This window comes from Gopherus evgoodei, chromosome 2 (genome assembly GCF_007399415.2).
Source record: "Gopherus evgoodei ecotype Sinaloan lineage chromosome 2, rGopEvg1_v1.p, whole genome shotgun sequence".
Classification (NCBI taxonomy): Eukaryota; Metazoa; Chordata; order Testudines; family Testudinidae; genus Gopherus; species Gopherus evgoodei.
In genome coordinates, this window is record NC_044323.1 from 17,334,023 (window position 1) to 17,352,677 (window position 18,655).

General features: G+C 40.8%; 1 protein-coding gene across 1 annotated transcript in view; it reads right to left on the bottom strand.

Moving 5' to 3' along the window:
- The window catches only part of PAXIP1 (PAX interacting protein 1), a 110,734-nt gene that overhangs the window by 83,936 nt on the left and 8,143 nt on the right, over window positions 1-18,655 (bottom strand). The window contains exons 3-5 of the mRNA XM_030550082.1: window positions 15,786-15,829; window positions 6,331-6,394; window positions 4,825-4,938 (exon numbers count right to left, since the gene is read on the bottom strand). Of these exons, the coding sequence (XP_030405942.1) occupies window positions 4,825-4,938; window positions 6,331-6,394; window positions 15,786-15,829 (222 nt within the window). The remainder of the gene's footprint in view (window positions 1-4,824; window positions 4,939-6,330; window positions 6,395-15,785; window positions 15,830-18,655) is intronic.

Sequence of the window (18,655 nt, forward strand, 5' to 3'; positions counted from 1 at the left end):
AGGTATGAGAATGGTGTTAGTTAAAATGATAAAAGTTAATTTTATATATAGATAGATACACAGACACACTTTTAAAAATAGCATGTAAGTGCAGAAATATAAATTGGCCTTACTTACAGTAATGCCCCTTTTACTACACTCTGATAGCGTACAGGAGACCTAACATGGGCCTAAATTTAATTTACACCCAGTTTAAGGGTATAAATGAGAAAGTGGCCCAATATTTATAATTTTGTTAAAGTTATAATATTGATGATTTATGGGAGCAAAGTCCAAAAAGACTGAAAAGTGGGTATTCACTCACGAAAGCTCATGATCCAAAATGTCTGTTAGTCTATAAGGTGCCACTGGACTGTTTGCTGCTTTTACAGATCCAGACTAACACGGCTACCCCTCTGATACTTGAAAACTCAATGACTCTCTCTCACACTCCATGCAATTTACTAAAAGCTGAAAACAGAACTGAAAAGACCACCATCAACTTGAAAAAAATGCCTGAATTTTTGTACCTTCTATTGTTACAAACGGGAAAATGTATTATTGTTTTTTCCAGTTTGCTCTCAAATACACAAAGTAAAAACAATCTGTACACAGTCAATATCACTCTTTCCCCTTTCGGAAAAGTATGAATTACCCACATGCATGTTTGCAGGAGCAGTGCTATAACCAGTTATCTCCTTTTCTTGAAACGCCCTTACAGACTTCATCAAGCAGAAAAACTCCCTATTAATTTCTTTAATTTAAATTTAAAAAACCTTTTAGGATGTAATATTTAAAAGGCATTCTATCAGAAGCTGGGATTTTTAGTCAATTTAAAAAAAAATCAAATTGACAATGTTCCTTGAACTATATTTTGAGAAACGCAATTTCAGCTAATGGTCATCCAGCATTATTTCTGGAAAGCAAAACTCGCATTCACATATAATAAAACCAGGTTGCATGAAATATTCACAGACATGTGCTCCTATTTTCTTTTCTCATTGGCAAGTATTAGACATCTCATTTTATCTCACCCTATTTAATCATAATGACTTGTAAATCTTTATTGATATCATGGCTATTGTCAAAGCAAATTACTCCACAGAAGTACTCTATTGTATTATGATAAAGAGGACTCAGGGTAGGCATCTTATACAGTCTTTTTCCTTCAGTATTATGTAAAATTAAATAATATGTCTGAAAGTTTAGAGAGAAGATGTAAAGTACGGTGCATATAAATCCACAAAAATGACAGTTAAATAATATGAAATGCTAATGTGTTTTCTCTAACATCATAAATATGCATCGAGCTCAAAACATAAAACATAGTGTTTCTGCCCAAAAAAGCTTATAATTTAGGGCTTCAATCCCGCAACATACAGCACAGCCCACAGGAAGCCCACAAGAAATACCAGTCAGCAGGGAATGTCCTGTGTATGAACAATGATCTGGAGGAAGGCATGGACTACACCCTCAGCAAGTTTGCAGATGACACTAAACTGGGAGGAGTGGTAGATATGTTGGAGGGTAGGGATAGGATACAGAGGGACTTAGACAAATTAGGGAATTGGGCCAAAAGAAATCTGATGAGGTTCAACAAGGACAAGTGCAGAGTCCTGCACTTAGGACGGAAGAATCCCATTCACTCTTATAGACCAGGAACCGAATGGCTAAGAAGCAGTTCTACAGAAAAGGACTTAGGGGTTACAGTGGATAAGAAGCTGGATATGAGTCAACAGTGTGCCCGTGTTGCCAAGAAGGCTAATGGCATTTTAGGCTGTATAAGTAGGGGCATTGCCAGCAGATCGAGGGACGTGATCATTCTTCTCTATTCGACACTGGTGAGGCCTCATCTGGAGTACTGTGTCCAGTTTTGGGCCCCACACTACAAGAAGGATATGGAAAAATTGGAAAGAGTCTAGCGGAGGGCAACAAAAATGATTAGGGGGCTGGAGCACATGACTTATGAGGAGAGGCTCAGGGAATTGGGACTGTTTAGTCTGCAGAAGAGAAGAATGAGGGGGGAGTTGATAGCTGCTTTCAACTACCTGAAAGGGGGCTGCAAAGAGGATGGATCTAGACTGTTCTCAGTGGTACCTGACGTCAGAACAAGGAGTAATGGTCTCAAGTTGCAGTAGGGGAGGTTTAGGTTGGATATTAGGAAAGCTTTTTCACTAGGAGGGTGATGAAGCACTGGAATGGGTTACCTAGGGAGGTGGAGGACTCTCCTTCCTTAGAGAGGTTTAAGGTCAGGCTTGACAAAGCCCTGGCTGGGATGATTTAGTTGGGAATTGGTCCTACTTTGAGCAGGGGGTTGGACTAGATGACCTCTTCAGGTCCCTTCCAACCCTGATATTCTATGACCAATGGGGAGAGAAGATACTTTCAAATGCGGGGGGTGGAGGGGGTTGCTCTTTTTTGTTCTCTCTGAGACAAAGAGAGGGACCAAGCAAGTAATCCAGCTCCTACTGAATAAGACATCTAAAATTACAGAAATAGTAAGTAATAGCAAGGAAATGTATCTTTCGTTTTAGCTTGTGAATTTTCCCTATGCTAAGAGGGAGGTTTAGTCCTGTTTTTTGTAACTTTGAAGTTTTGCCTAGAGGGGTATCCTCTGTGTTTTAAATCTTACTACCCTGCAAAATTACCTTCCATCCTGATTTTACAGAGGTGCTTCTTATTTTTTTTTCTTTATAATAAAGTTCTGTTTTTAAGAATCTGATTGGATTTTTAGTGTCCTAAAAACCCATGGATCTGGTCTGTAATCACCTTGTTTACCTATTTGGTTGGTATATTATTCTCAAGCCTCCCCAGGAAAGGAGGTAAAGAGGCTTGGAGGGATATTTTGGGGAAACAGGAACTCCAAGTTTCTTGCTAGAACAGGGCCTCATTCTCCCTGATTGAACTGACCTCGTTATCTCTAGCTTGCTTGCTAGCATATATATACCTGCCCCTGGAAATTTCCACCACATGCATCTGAAGAAGTGGGTATTCACCCACGAAAGCTCATGCTCCAAAACGTCTGTTAGTCTATAAGGTGCCACAGAATTCTTTGCTGCTTTTACAGATCCAGACTAACACGGCTACCCCTCAGGAACTCCAAGTGGTCCTTTTCCTGAATCTTTGTCTAACTCACTTGGTGGTGGCTGCAACACTGTCCAAGGACAAGGAAGAATTTGTACCTTGGGGAAGTTTTTAACCTAAGCTGGTAGAAATAAGCTTAGGGGGTCTTTCATGCGGGTTCCCACATCTGTACCCTAGAGTTCAGAGTGGGGAGGGAACCCTGACACATGTATAAAAGAATTATTTCTCAATCAAAAATTTCCAAACTTGACAAAGATCTACACAACAAGTTTAAAGCATACATTTTAGACCCTCAATTCAGCATGCCTTCAGACACATGCTTAACTTCACAATTTTTTTATAGACTACTCACATACATAACGTCAAGCATTTGTTAAAGTACTTGCAGAATCAGTGCCTAAGTTACCAAAGCATATAACAAAAACCAAAGACAACCTTGCTGTATCCACTGATAAGATAGCTCGAAATGTCTAAGTAAAATTTTTTGTGGTTTGGGTTTTTATTTTTATTTTTTTTAAATATTTAATTGTGGTTTGAGAATAAACACATTAGGACTTTTTTTCCCAGAAAAGTAAGTACCTGAAATAAGTACTTATACTGGAACTGCCATAATTAGAGCATTACTAATAGGACACTATAAGACTTGGTTTTGGTGGTTTCTCCATGTGCCATCTCTGGTAAAGCCTTTAGCCTATTATTCAGTTTCCCCACCCATATAAAGGCAGTACCACTTACTTAATCTGAAGGTTAGCTAGGGTTTGTGAAGAGCTCTGAATATTAAAATTCTGTGTAAATGCTCAGTATTTTTCATCAAAATATGATGCAGTAATTAGTCGGACAAAATAACCCTTCATCTTCCTCCAAGAGGAAAATCCTTTGGGAATTTTGTTATTTAGGGTTGCCTTTTGGATTCTTCTCCCCGAACACATACACCCCTAAAATGTCAACAAAATGGAAGGCACTGCAAATCTTTTTTCAGCGATAGTCTAGTAATAAGATTATAAAGTCAATATGTGGTTTTACAGTATTTCTACTCTAGCCTTGTAATTTTTCTTCAGGAATGCCACTAAGTAATTTTAAAAGACATATACTAATGCACATGCACTACTAACTAGTGCAGGGGTAGGCAACCTATGGCACATGTGCCACCTTCGGCACGTGAGCTGATTTTCAGTGGCACTCACACTGCCTGGGTCCTGGCCACCAGTCCGAAGGGCTCTGCATTTTAATTTAATTTTAAATTAAGCTTCTTAAACATTTTAAAAACCTTATTTACTTTACATACAACAATAGTTTAGTTATATATTACAAACTTATAGAAAGAGACCTTCTAAAAACATTACAATGTATTACTGGCCCACGAAACCTTAAATTAGAGTGAATAAATGAAGACTCGGAGTACCACTTCTGAAAGGTTGCCGACCCCGGGACTAGTGTATATGAGTAACTAGGAAGGCAACTGTAAAACCAGTTATTTATCAAATAACTATTTGCTGTCTAAAGTTTTTATGCAGCTACAAATCAGATTAGAAATATATAAACTGAAGCTGAGATACCTTTTGAATTAATCAAACTCAAAGCTTTAGGGAAAATAAATATAAGCCAATTAGCTGCAATGCATTAACATGATCAGTTCAGCTGTTCAAATCCAGCAAGCAATTTGAGACTCGAAAGAACTTCAGGAATGGTGAAAATTGTTTGGTTATTCAGAAGCAAATGAGAACACCACCAGGAAAGATTGTACATGTAATAAACTCTTACCCCCTTTGGCTCAGGCACAATCAAATGAGTACACTTATTATTGAGGCTCAGCTGGCAATCCCCTCCATAAAAAGTAATCAAAGCCCACAGCACACTTCGGTCTTCAGATGAAATCTAATAGGAAGTTAAAAATAAACCTTTTAGATGTATGCAACAACACTTCTTTTGCTTGAAGAGCATTATTATAGCTTGTAAAATACTGTTTAGCAATTTGACTAATGTTCTACTTTGCACCATTTTTAAATAAAGCATTAGTATGAAAGTTTACAAAAAAACACCTAAGGACAATTCCTTAACCCATACACTGAGAAGAAACTTTAGAGATGTTCTTCACTTTTGCTAACCTGAAAATAACGTATGGGGGGGGGAAGCAAGTAACAACTATAGAACTAAAATGCCAATATCAAGTTTTGTAGATTAATTCAAGACAGCCTGTTTATTTAGCTTCAACCATTACCTAACAAAACTGGCTACTCGAAAAAAACCCTCTTATAATAAAAAAGGACTGCTTTATGGACTTTACTTGCATTAATGTTCTCCAACCTAGGGAATGCCATTATTGAATAACAACCAAAAATCTGTTCGTTATCCAAAGCAATGGCTACCTAATTCCTAGGCATTGTATATAATTGTAATGATCAAGACACTCGCAGCCTTAAAAAATATCCCAGCTTCAATATTCTTCAAATGAACTTATCCTTGAAAATCTGAAGTACTAATGTCTGTTAGGGAAAATGACACTAACAAAAAGTAAAACAGAATTAAAACCAAGAGACCAAATTTAACAACACATGAAGACAATCAGAAGTGCCTGTTGCCTCTAACAGATTATGTTCTATTCTGCCTGACATGCCAGGTAAACCTGGACAATCATTCATACGCAACAGAAAATTAACATTTTTCCTTACAGCAGCAGCAACAGCAGCAATTTAAAACTATAGGGCATCAACCTGTAAAGGTGAATGCACCTGTTCACACACTGATTTCAATTGGAATGCTCACAGTGCTCAGTTAAGCAAGTGCATACATCTTACCAGGGCTCTAGCCTAGCTTGTCTCAAATTTTAGATGTGGCACCTCCAGTAAAGTGTTAGTACACAGAAGAATAGGTATAATCATAGCGATCAGTTATTCTGCAAAGTTTTCCTGCTTAGTGCATGGATAACAAGCAAAACAAAAAATCCCCAAAATAAAAAGTTGCAAATAATTTAAAAGTAAAGGCACATAATTCCTACATGCTGCTCGCTGCATACTACAGTATCTCTTTACTGCTGAATGCCATATAAATCATTCCCCTTTTATGCTAAGTGTTAAATGATTCTGTGGATCCTCATGTGTGATATCCAATTCAGTATTTAGAGTAATGCTGCTCAGGTAGTGGTACACCAAAGAAGAAAAGTCATGGTACATGTAGAAAGATAAGGAAAACAAGAATCAGAATACAGAAGTATACAAATGTATTGTAATTATTCTAAGTTATATTTCTTTAAAATGGTTATATTCTCACCTGAGAGAGACAAGCAGTGACTCCAAAAAAGATCTGACATGATTCGGGAGAGAAACCATTCACCCTGGGAAACAGATGTCAAGGACATAACAAAACCAAAATGGAAATTTTTTGAGGGGTTTCGGAAGATAATTAATGATGTTATGCACAGCACTTCGCATAGATTTGAACATTAAAAAAACCAAACCAAACCAACCAACCAACAAAAGCTAGTCTTTCAAAGTGAGAGGTTTTTTTCTTCAAGTTGCAAGTTTCAGTAAAAATTTAAAAGTTTCTAGTCAAACTGATCCAGATTACTTCAAACTACTGCGGGGGCCCTAAATGGTACTGTGACCTGGCTCCTCCTGGACAGCCTTTTCAGCACATTCTATCCCACTAAAAGAAAAAAAGAAAAAGAACAAAGACATGAAACCATCAATTTATTTTTCAGACATGTATCTTGTCTTTATAACCACGGGCCCTCCATGTAGGAGGATCACAATCACATAACTTTGCCTGACTTCTTGATATTTTATTCCTTTTTTTCCTTATAATTTAGCTCCTGAACCTATGAACACTAACACTCTCATTAGGACCACTTGCATGCGTCAAGTTAAGCATGTACAGAAGAAGGACCTTAATTTTGACTTAGTTTTGTTCTCCTGCCCCTACCATGTGCTTTGGAAGCGCAAGGGAATCATAAATATTATAAACAATACTAAGATTTCGTTTTTTGGATTTCATTGTCTTTTCAGAGCAGTTGAAACACAGCAGTGAAATGGTGCTCTTTTTGTAAAGAGTTCAACAAAATCTAATTAAAAATTGATTTGTACTTCACAATTTATACAGAAAGTATGTGTATACTTCTTGCTGATATACTCCTGTTTTCTGTACAGTTGAGGGCACCAGTGAAACTAATGAGACACTTGGAAGTTATTTACTGAGCTACTGCTGCTCAATATGCTGTAAGCAGCTACTAAGGCAGGGACTGGACCACCACACCTCATCCAAGCAGCAGCTCTTTTTTCTTTTTTAGCAGTATCAAAGTGAAACTTATAAGAACTTTCAGACAGCTTAATAGTACTATACTGAAAAAAAAAACACCACCACATATTCAAAGATGGCAATAGCATGCCCATTATTGTACATTTCTATTGGCTAAACCTGTAACAGGTTGTCTGGAAGAGCTCTTTTTCAAATGTTTGCACCATTCAGCAGAACTCTGAGGATAACAAACATTTACAGTCATTTTATGCAGTACTCTCATATGCCTCCATGGCTTCACTTTTTTCCCCTTTAATACACACACTAGAGCTTTTGCCTGGCCTTGGTTTCTGTTTGAAAACACTGATTAGAGAATGCTGGAAACTGCCAAGCAACAGAAGGAAAATTCTTCAAATTAAGTCAGCACCACAGAATACACAGGACATAAACATATTAATAACACTATGCAAATTTTAACCACAACATGCATGTTTAAGGAAAAAAACCATTGTTGAGACATTTTATACAGATGATATAGATATAAATACACATACACATATTGTAACTGACATCACAAAACGCAAAAACCTCTGATTGCACCTTTAATTCCTATATTACCATAGAGTGCCATGAACACGTATGGCGCCTTGTAAATAATAAGTAAACCACAAGGACTGAAGAAAGACCGTACATAGCAAGTGGAAAGCTGTCAATGACTGCCACAGCACACTAAAATTTACAAGACTATAACCAGTTTTACTGCTGTTACATATAGAGCTCAACCAGCAATAAGACTAATGAAAAGTTCTTGTATGTTTCACTTTAATACTGCTTAGAAACATATAAGGCAGAGGTTCAATCCTCTGCTACTTGGCGTAGGTCTATTCCCTGCATTAGCAGCTGCTCATAGCATACTCAGCAGCAATTTCCAAGTTTCAATGGAGATCTCACTTGTATACCGAGCAAGAGTGGAACCGATCCTTTTCATTCTGCCTCTAAGAAAAATTACAAGAAGCAGAACAAAGGTGTGAAAAGTGGGAGTGGAAGACAAGAAAGAAAGAATGGGAAATGTAAAGCTGTTATTTTCCAGCAGCAAAGAAGGAGAAGAGTGCAGACTGCCTCCTACCCTCTGTCAGAGCAGTAAGAGAGAAACTCCTCCCACTGCCTCTTTGGTTGCTAGTAAGGAGAAAGTATAATTGACCCTCTTTTCAGGATGGTAAAATAGGAAAAATGATCTGTGCTTACTTGAATATTTTTTTTCTTTGAGTAATAAGAACAGCAGATCCATTACAATGTGTACGTTAGCCTGCGTGCAGGTTGGGGAGAGAACCAGATTTGTCAGACGCTGGCACCAGGGGAAAACCCTGTTCCCTTAAGTTCCCTACCGCTGAGATAACTTCTACAGCCAGGATAATTCAATTTCAGTTCTAGTCACGCCATTTCAAAAAAGATACATAAGAACTGGAAAAATGGTGATTAAGGGTATGGAAAAGCTTCTGTATGAAGAGTGATTAAAAAGACTGGGATTTTTCAGCTTGGAAAAGAGACTAAGGGGCGATATGATAGAAGGCTATATAATATCATGACTGGTGTGGAGAAAATGAATAAAGAAATATTATTTACTACACCTAACACAATATAACCTGTCTCCTTCCCCCCACCCTCAGATGAAATTAACTGGCAGCAGGCTTAAAATAAAAAGGAAATATTTCTTCACACAATGCACAATCAACCTGTGGAACTCGTTGCGAGGGAATGTAGTGAAGGCCAAAACTATAACACTGTTCTAGATATGTTCATGGAGGATAGATCCATCAATGGCTATTAGCCAAGATGGTCAGGGATGCTACCCCATGCTTTGGGTGTCCCTAGCCTCTGATTGCCAGGAGCTAGGACTGGATGATGGAATGGATAACTCAAGATTGCCTGTCCTGTTTGTTCCCTCTGAAGCTGCTAGCATTGGCCACTGTCAGATGACAGGATGTTGGGATAGATGGGACCATTGGTCTGACCCAATATGGCTGTTTTTATGTAAATCTACCTTCCTAAATAGTAGGTTTGTTAACTATATTTTCAGGAAAAACATAAGGGTTTCTCCTACTACAAAGCATGGTAAATTGCACTTAACAACAACAAATCCAAATCTTTGGATGTCCATAGCCATCTCTATTCTGTATGATCCCTTTGTGTGCAAGATGGGCCAGATCTGGGGACCTCGTCACACTAAGAAAATAATTTTCCATGTAATCACAGATAATTTTTCTATTCTTCATTCCAAGGACCACAGAACTATTACAATGGGATTTTTATAGCAGTGTGCCTTCAGGGTTAGAAGCAGGGCAATCCTTTTAATATGGATATCTAAAATGAGGTATTGCATATATTATATCCTCCATCTTCCACTGGGCAGTAAGCATGGAAAAGGCTTCTGCCAAAACTAAGGAAATGGCATTCACTAAGACTGAAGGACCAATATACAAAATTTGGTGAAGTTATGTATTGACGGCTATGTGGCAGTCATGCAGATCTCGATATTGTATAGGAGACATGACTACTCTGCCCTGAGACTGTCAGTGCTCCTAAGGACTGGACTTTGTTATCTATGGAAGGAACAGTGCTCTGAGACCTCAATTAATCACTGTGTTCTAGCTGGTGGATGCTGTATTCTCTCTTCCTGGAATCTTCCATGAAAAGAATCAGGAAAACTGCAAAAAAAAGGGCAGAGAATATACAACTGGAGCTAGATCTCTGAAAATAGATAAGATTGGGTAAGAGGCAGAGGAGATATCTATCCAGTAATTCCAGGTATCATATACACTTTAGATCACAGAAGCATGCCTGTGAATGGGTTCAGAATTCATAACAGGCTCCAATAAGAATTGGATTTTTGTTTCTGATACTACTTGCTTTCCATTGTGGCCATCTTCATCTTCTATGATGAAACCTTGTACTTGATAATATTTATCCTCACCCCAGACAATGACTGACTTCCTTGCTACCATATGCGTGTATTTGTCCTGAATCCAAGATACTCCAGGAACCATATCACTCAGTGTATTTGCTTCAGCTTTCTCTTTGTGCAGATCCCTTATCAGAAAAATTGTCTAGAAAAAGATAAGCAAATTTCCTTCTTCCCTAAATCCAGCATTACTGATACCACGATCCTGGAGAGAGTCCGCAGGGAGCACATTGTAACATCAAATGAAAATGATTGAAGTTGAGAAAAGAAGGCTGTGATTCATCTGCAAAACAAAGAATTGTCTGAAGATAGTAAAATGGGAATGCTCTGAAGTCAAACCTCCTTTAGATGCCTCAGACAGGGCCCTGCTCTGCTTCTCCCTGGTTCTCTGAAGCTAAAAATAGGATGAGGAGCAGGCTGCAATCCATCACCAGATGAGCATGACTGATGACTGAATTCACATGATGGCCTCTGCATGGGTTGCTGAGACTGGGAACCAGATACAATTGTTCCTGTAATTCTTATGTAGCTCCTTAGGGTTTTCCCTCTGGACAGTATGCTGTGACCACATTTGATGAAAGCTATAGGTATCCCTATAGATGCTGGAAAAACCTCAAAAGGGTAAGGGGAGTTCAGGGGAAGCTCCCAAAAAGTAAAATGCAGCCCTGGGACATTAATCTAGTGTAATGAACTAAATTATTAGCCTGAAAATCTGAAATAAATTTTGTAATTTTCCTCAGAAAAGCTCTGCAGCCAGGGGATCTGGTTGAGCCACCTTTTGCTGGGGAGGCAAAAAAGAAAATGGAAGGAACTTCAGAAAGCAGGGCATTCCCCTGCTCCCAGTCTCTGACAGGTCTGGTTCTGCCCCTACTCTGCAAACAGACTGAAATTCCAATTGTAATGGTGCTGTGGACCTCAGCAAGACGATGACAAGCTCCAAAAGAACTTATCAGACAAGTCGAGAATTACATAAAATATAGGGCCCCGCAGGGACAGATACAGGACATGATTCTCCCCATACAGGACATGCTCTTGCTGTCTCTAAATAAGTAAACAAACTCTTCAATAGAGCATTCAAGGTGGAATTTCAAAAGTGATTAAGTGTTGGCCTAATTCTGCTGCCAGTGAAGTCGTGGAAGTAGTAACTCCAATGCTGGGCATTTCTAAAAATCCTATCATAGGCTGTTTTCAGATTATCCCTTCTCACACTTTCTAGCAGCTTCCCTGAACCCATAAGGGATGCACCCTCAACAGCTCTCAACTTTCTTATCAGCTTCTGGCAAGTAGCTATAGTCTACTGACTAGTAGTTTTCTAGCAGCTATCTGGTAAGTATTTCAAGCCCTTTTAAACATTCAAATGGCAGAAAAAGCTCACTGCATCTTTGGCAGTCAAAAGGAACTCTATCCTTTTATACCTGAATCTGGTACAAAGGGAAGAAAAGGTAACACAAGATTTTGAGCTCATCTGCCAGGGAATTCTCACAGAAAGGAACTATCAGCCTGAATCACTGTCTGTTATAAAGGGTCTCTTAGGACCAAATTTTCAAACTTCAACCTTGCAATAAGGTTGCTTCATTACCCAATCTACATCCCTGGACACAAACAGGCTATGCACAAACAAACTGGTGAGGTAGGCAACTACCTGGTTTCTCTGTGCAAATGCAGACTGCTTATGCACAAGTGTAGAGGCCTGTCTGAAAATCTGGTCACCAACATCCAGAAATGATAATGATAACATGGTATTTTTCTGCTTACTTGTGTCTCCACAGCTTGCAGGTTTTGTTTTATTTAATGTAGAGATTGTAAAGAATTCTGAATCGATGTCCTAAAGACTGCGCTGTATCGGCAGGAGCTGCAGGGCTTCCCCACACTGCCCTGCCAATGTGCAAATCCTTCCTTTTCACAAAGCAATTACTCTATATCTGACCTATCTGTACTCATCCTCAAAGGAAGCCTGCATAATATTTTCAAAAGACGAGCCTGGGAGCCTAAGTTCATAATTTTGCTAGACACTACAAATCAGGAACTGACTAGAGACCATGGATTTATGGTTTATTACAACATTCTATAACCCACAAACAACACCCCACCCTCACCCCCCCAGCTGCTTTCCTCCCAATGACTGGAGAGGTGTTAATGGATCACTTCACTTGAATGGTCCCTTGAAATATGTAGTAACTACTTAAGCTAAACAATTTGTTCTATCTTGTATTTAGTCCATGTTGTCTCTCTACTATCCTGGCACTGACTTGGCCACAACACTGCATAAATCCTTCTCTGGACATCCCTATTGGCAAAAAAGTGTAAGAGCTTGTCTACTCTTACCAGGGGTTCGACATGTGGTGATCGATGTATCAGCAGCCAGTCGCTCTCTCATCGACTCCTGTACTCCACCTGAGCAAGAAGGGCAAAGGGAGTCGAGGGTGGACCCCGCAGTAAGTAGATATAAGTACGTCAACTTCAGCTACGCTGTTTACATAGCTGAAGTTGCGTAACTTAGATCGATCTCCCCCTGTAGTGTAGACAAGGCCTTAGCGTCCACATCCCTTCAATCTTTGGCTTAACAGAAAAGCCAAAATGTTAAGTAGCCTGTGGCTTTCCATTAAAATAACAGCAAAGGATGGCATTGCTACCAACTGAAAAATACACTAAATTTTTTTTTAAATGACACCTTCAATAAATAGTACATAGAAATAATATAGCATGGAGAATGCACTATCACATGCTAGTGTTCTTTAACAGCATTCATAAATCACCTGGCAACATAGGTAGCGCGTGAACCACTGGCTGTGGGAGGCTAGCGCCAAGTCCTGCCCTTTCCACTCAAAGCCCCACCCTTGAGTGCCTGGAGGGTGGGTGGCACAGCCTCAGCCCTGGAGCTCTGGGTGGACAGTGTGGCCCCAGTGCCAGTGCCAGCCCCAGCCCGGGGCCACAGTACTGAGCCAGGGGAACTGGCAGGAGGGGTCTGGCGGTGGAGCATTGGCGGGGCCAAGCCTGGCTGTTTGGGGAGGCCTGGCAATAATCATTACAGATAAATTATACCACCATTTTTCTATGTTCATATTTTGTAGAAGTTCAGTTATTTAGCTGAAATGTCCATACTTTGCCTCTCCTGAAAGATTATTTGTTTTGAAAGTGTAAACTCTGAAAAAGTGAAAAAAATCCTCACTTTTTCCCCATTTTAAAAGAATGTACCACTTTTCCCTTCCTCACAAATAATTCACAAATGGCTCAGTTTTGAAACTTGCTACGCTAATAGCCTTCACAAGCAAATATGTCCATGAACAAGTTTTTAAAAACTTGGCATAATAAAGTGATTTAAAAAAAAATCACCCTTGGACATACTAAATCAAGCATCTGCTAACCATTTCTGCAACGCCTAATTAAGGCCTATCACTCTTTGGCCATGTCTACATCTAAAATTTTGCAGCGCTGGTTGTTACAGCTGTATTAGTACAGCTGTATAGGGCCAGCACTGCAGAGTGGCCACACTTACAGCAACCAGCGCTGCAAGTGGTGTTAGATGTGGCCACACTGCAGCGCTGTTGGGCGGCTTCAAGGGGGGTTCCGGGACGAGAGAGCAAACCGGGAAAGGAAACCAGCTTCCCCGCGGTTTGCTCTCTCGGTCCCGGAGCCACCCAGCAAACCGCAGGGAAGGAGACCTGCTTGCTCGGGGTTCCGGGACCGAGAGAGCAAACCGGGAACGCCGCGGTTTGCTCTCTCGGTCCCGGAGCCACCCAGCAAACCGCAGGGAAGGAGACCTGCTTGCTCGGGGTTCCGGGACCGAGAGAACAAACCGGGAACGCCGCGGTTTGCTCTCGCGTTCCCGGAGCCACCCAGCAAACCGCAGGGAAGGAGACCTGCTTGCTCGGGGTTCCGGGACCGAGAGAGCAAACCGCGGCGAAGCTGGTTTCCTTTCCCGGTTTGCTCTCTCGGTCCCGGAACCCCGAGCAAGCAGGTCTCCTTCCCTGCGGTTTGCTGGCTGGCTCCGGGACCGAGAGAGCAAACCGCGGCGTTCCCGGTTTGCTCTCTCGGTCCCGGAACCCCGAGCAAGCAGGTCTCCTTCCCTGCGGTTTGCTGGGTGGCTCCGGGAACGCGAGAGCAAACCGCGGCGAAGCTGGTCTCCTTTCCCGGTTTGCTCTCTCGGTCCCGGAACCCCGAGCAAGCAGGTCTCCTTCCCTGCGGTTTGCTGGGTGGCTCCGGGACCGAGAGAGCAAACCGGGAAAGGAAACCAGCTTGATTACCAGAGGCTTCCTCCTTCCACGGAGGTCAAGAAAAGCGCTGGTAACTGTCTACATTGGATTACCAGCGCTGGATCACCAGCGCTGGATCCTCTACACCCGAGACAAAACGGGAGTACGGCCAGCGCTGCAAACAGGGAGTTGCAGCGCTGGTGGTGCCCTGCAGATGTGTACACCTTCAAAGTTGCAGCGCTGTAACTCCCTCACCAGCGCTGCAACTTTCTGATGTAGACAAGCCCTTTGTTACATTAACACTGCATGTTCTCTCCATCCAATCTGACATGCACGGGGGTAGCTACTCATGGGCTGCTGCTTGGAAAACTTGCTGCGGAGATACTGTACATATCTCATTGAAACAAAAACAAGTTACTGCAAAAGAACGGCCAAAAATTGAAGGCATTAAAAAAATAAAGGGATAACCAATTTACAGCATCTGTGAAATGGCTGCTCCATAGGCCAACCGACTGCAAATTCAAAACTTTCATTAAAAAGAAATAATTCTGGCCCCTTTATACAAAAGATACAATCATTACAACATAAAGAGACATGTTGCTACTGAGTTAACCCAGACTTGCAAAAACTGTCTCAAGGCAATAGTAGAACCAAAGGCTGGGGAACTTGCCACTTTATTCACCTTCACTGAAGGTTTAACTTCAAAGCCTGACTGGAACCACTGAATGCTGATAATGCTGAAGTTGTCTTTGCAAGTCATCCATGCGACTCCCACCCCCACACTTCTTCATTTTTTATTAAATGGAAATGCAATACATTGTAAAATACAACACTTAGGTCAGATAAGGTTGCAAAATTAAAATAAAAGTCAAGGAAGTGCTAAGTTATGGTTATACAGCAACATTGACTCAACCTGCACAAACAGTGTCGTCTCATGCAGATTTTACAGCATAAACACTAATAAAGCTACATTCTTAATCAGAAAGAACAGGCATAGATAATACTAGACATATACAGTGTAACCGAATTACTACTATTCGCATTGTGAGGACATTATTAGACCTTTAGGCCTTGATACTGCAAATGTGTATGCATGTGGTTTACATTTACTACCACAGGTAGTAACAGTGGGACTACCTGCATTAGTAAGGTTAACCACATATGTAAATGCTTGCAGTATGAGGGCCTTATGTTCTGTATTTCCTGATTTTTTTGGCTTTAACAGTGCACCCATATTGCTACAACAGATTTTAGCATTTAATATGCAGAACGTATACTTTAATTTTGACATATTTTTCATACAGTATGTTCCGATTGAGTCGTTCAAATTGTAAGGATACGGCAGAAGAGCTCCACACTGAACAGACAAAATCACCCAGGAAGGCTGCAAGACAAAATTAATGACGTATATTTTTAGTGAAGTATCTGCAGCAATACACACAAATAATAGTTTGATTTCTGTTTCTATTCATTTTAAAAACACTCGAGTTCTATACCTTTCATCTTAGGATCATCAAGTGCTTTATAAACAATCTACTTAATGTTCACAACACCCCACATGATATTACTAGCTTTTAAACACAGCTAAACTGAGCAAGGCAGCAGCAAAGACTGGAAAGAACCCAGGTTTCCTGACTTTCAGTCCCCCGCTTTAAACACCATATATTTAGACTCCCTTAAAGATAGATAGAATTCAAGATATATGTATTTATTTTGAGGATTTAATCCTCTCTCCACTCCCAAAGATTTATTTTGATTTTCCTTAAACTTTTTTAGGCTTTACCTTTTCCATTTTCTCTATTTCTTTTCCCTATTTTAGCTACATACTATAACTTCCTCTCTCTTCACACTGAGGCTTATCTTCTTGATTTACAAGTTCACACTATGACGTTATCAGATCAGATTAAACAGTTCAGCTGAAAGTCCAGCCCTTCTACTTGACAAATGTTTAAAAAAAAAAAAAAAGTTGGTACTACTACATGAAATTAAATTATTTAAATTAAAGCCATTAGAAAGTGGAAAGCACTGTAATGCTTCTAAATCCTTCCTCTGCACCTAAGACTGACAGCAATCTCCTTGTTTGTGCATACATAAGTAAGCCACAGAGCATTCCACACAAACAATCAGCCATAGCATCCAGTGTGTCTGCAAGTGCCCCAGCTGAACAGTTCCATATCTACTGCATACAAAAGCAGGGGCACTGAGTTACCAGGAGAGAGAGAACTTAGAGAAGCAGCATTGTCTAGTGGATTAGCCACTGGGCAATGGAATCCATGAGCAGGAGCCCCGGCCAACTGGGGGGGCCCCCAGAAAAATGGGTCTCTCTGTGCCCCAACCTGCTTGGTGCTCCTGCTGGGGAGTGGGGGAAGCCCACGTGCCCTGACCCCGCTCTTTAGCAGGAGTACCAGATGGGGCAGGAGCACTGGGTGAGCGGGGAAAGCCCCCGCACCCAAACTCAGCTCTCTGGCAGTAGTGTGGGAGTAGAGGGGGAGCAGGGGGGCCCCCCTTCCTCTGGCCCAGAGCCCCACAAACCCCTAATCCACCTCTTGGCACTGGAATGGTAAGAATCTGGAAACCTGGGGTCTGTTCCAGCTCTGTCTGTGACTGGCAGGGAAGTGTCTCAAGGTCACACAATTTTGTGCCAGTTTCCCCCATTTGTGAAGAGGGGCATGTGACCAAATGCAACTCTGTATTTACACCCAACACATCAGTGTAATAATCATGCATAACATATGCCTTGTGATGTATCATTTGAAATCTAACAATTCACTGGTCAATAATATCATGGTGAAGTGTGAGTAGCAACATTACATTTAAAGTTATGAACATAAGCTGAAACTTTGACTGAAATGTGTTTACCAGACAAGTCTGGGAGGACTAAACTTGTTCCTCAAAGACAAAGGACAAGCTAACACCTCTAGCCAGGTGTCATCAAAGCTGACTGGCAATCACTGGTCATGTGCCCATTCTCTGGCACCGGAGGGGAGCAGGAACAGATCAATCTGTATTTTAACAAATAACATGGAACCTCTCACCATAAGACTCCATGTCTCTATCCTCAGAAAGATGCATATCAAAGGGTGACTAGACTATAAAAGTGAGGGGCAAAACCACCCCAGGTATTCTAACTTTCTTTCTCTCCCTATCTCGCTCTTGCTCTCTTTCACCTAAGACAACAAAGGAACCAGACTCTGGAAGGGTTCTGACCTGAGAATTTGGTCAGACCCATTGCTGGGAACATGTGTAAGGATTTTACCTTGAACTAAGTCTTGTTTGTTAAGTTTTAGTTACTAGAAAATGTTTTATCTTTATTCCTCTTTAACCATTTCTGACTTTAATGCCTTATATTTGTACTCACTTAAAATCTCTCTCTTTGTAGTTAAAGAAAATTATTTTAACCTTTGATCAAAACTAATCCAGTGTTGTACTTAAATTGAACTTTTGGATATCTCCAATTAAAAAGCAAACTGTTGGATACTGGTCCCTTACAGGGGCAACAACCTCTAACATCTGAACTGTCCAGGAGAGAACTGGACAGTGAAGAACACACATTTTGGGGAAATTTTGGGACTGGGAGTGGGTTGGGGTCATCCTGCAAGTGGTAACTGAGGCTGGTGGAAACCAGAAGGTGACTGGAAGGCTGCAGTTATACAGATGCTCAGGGTGTGAAACTGCATACTGTTTGTTAGGGGCCCAGGTTGGGAGCTACAGCAGCAAAGCATAGTGAGGCACCCGATGTTGAAGGGCAGATGGTAACACAACCTATCTCATAGAACTGGAAGGGACCCTGAAAGGTCATTGAGTCCAGCCCCCTGCCTTTACTAGCAGGATCAAGTACTGATTTTGCCCCAGATCCCTAAGTGGCCCCCTCAAGACCTGAACTCACAACCCTGGTTTTAGCAGGCCAATGCTCAAACCACTGAGCTATCCCTCCCTCCTCGCTAGTCTGGATTGCACCCCAGAATGTGATAGGGAGAAATGATACTCCCCTTCCAGTGACCTCACATATGAAAAGCATTGTAAGAGAGCTAAGTATTATAATCACTATTACTAAAGTAAAGAGCCAAAAACATCTTAGAAAATGGATTTGTTTGATTTGCGTTTAAATAGAAACCTGCTCCTACTGGAATTTCATTATTGACTTCCACTAGTTCCTGTTAGTTTATTTGTACTTCTACACTGTCTTGCAAACTCAGGTACTATAGCAGAA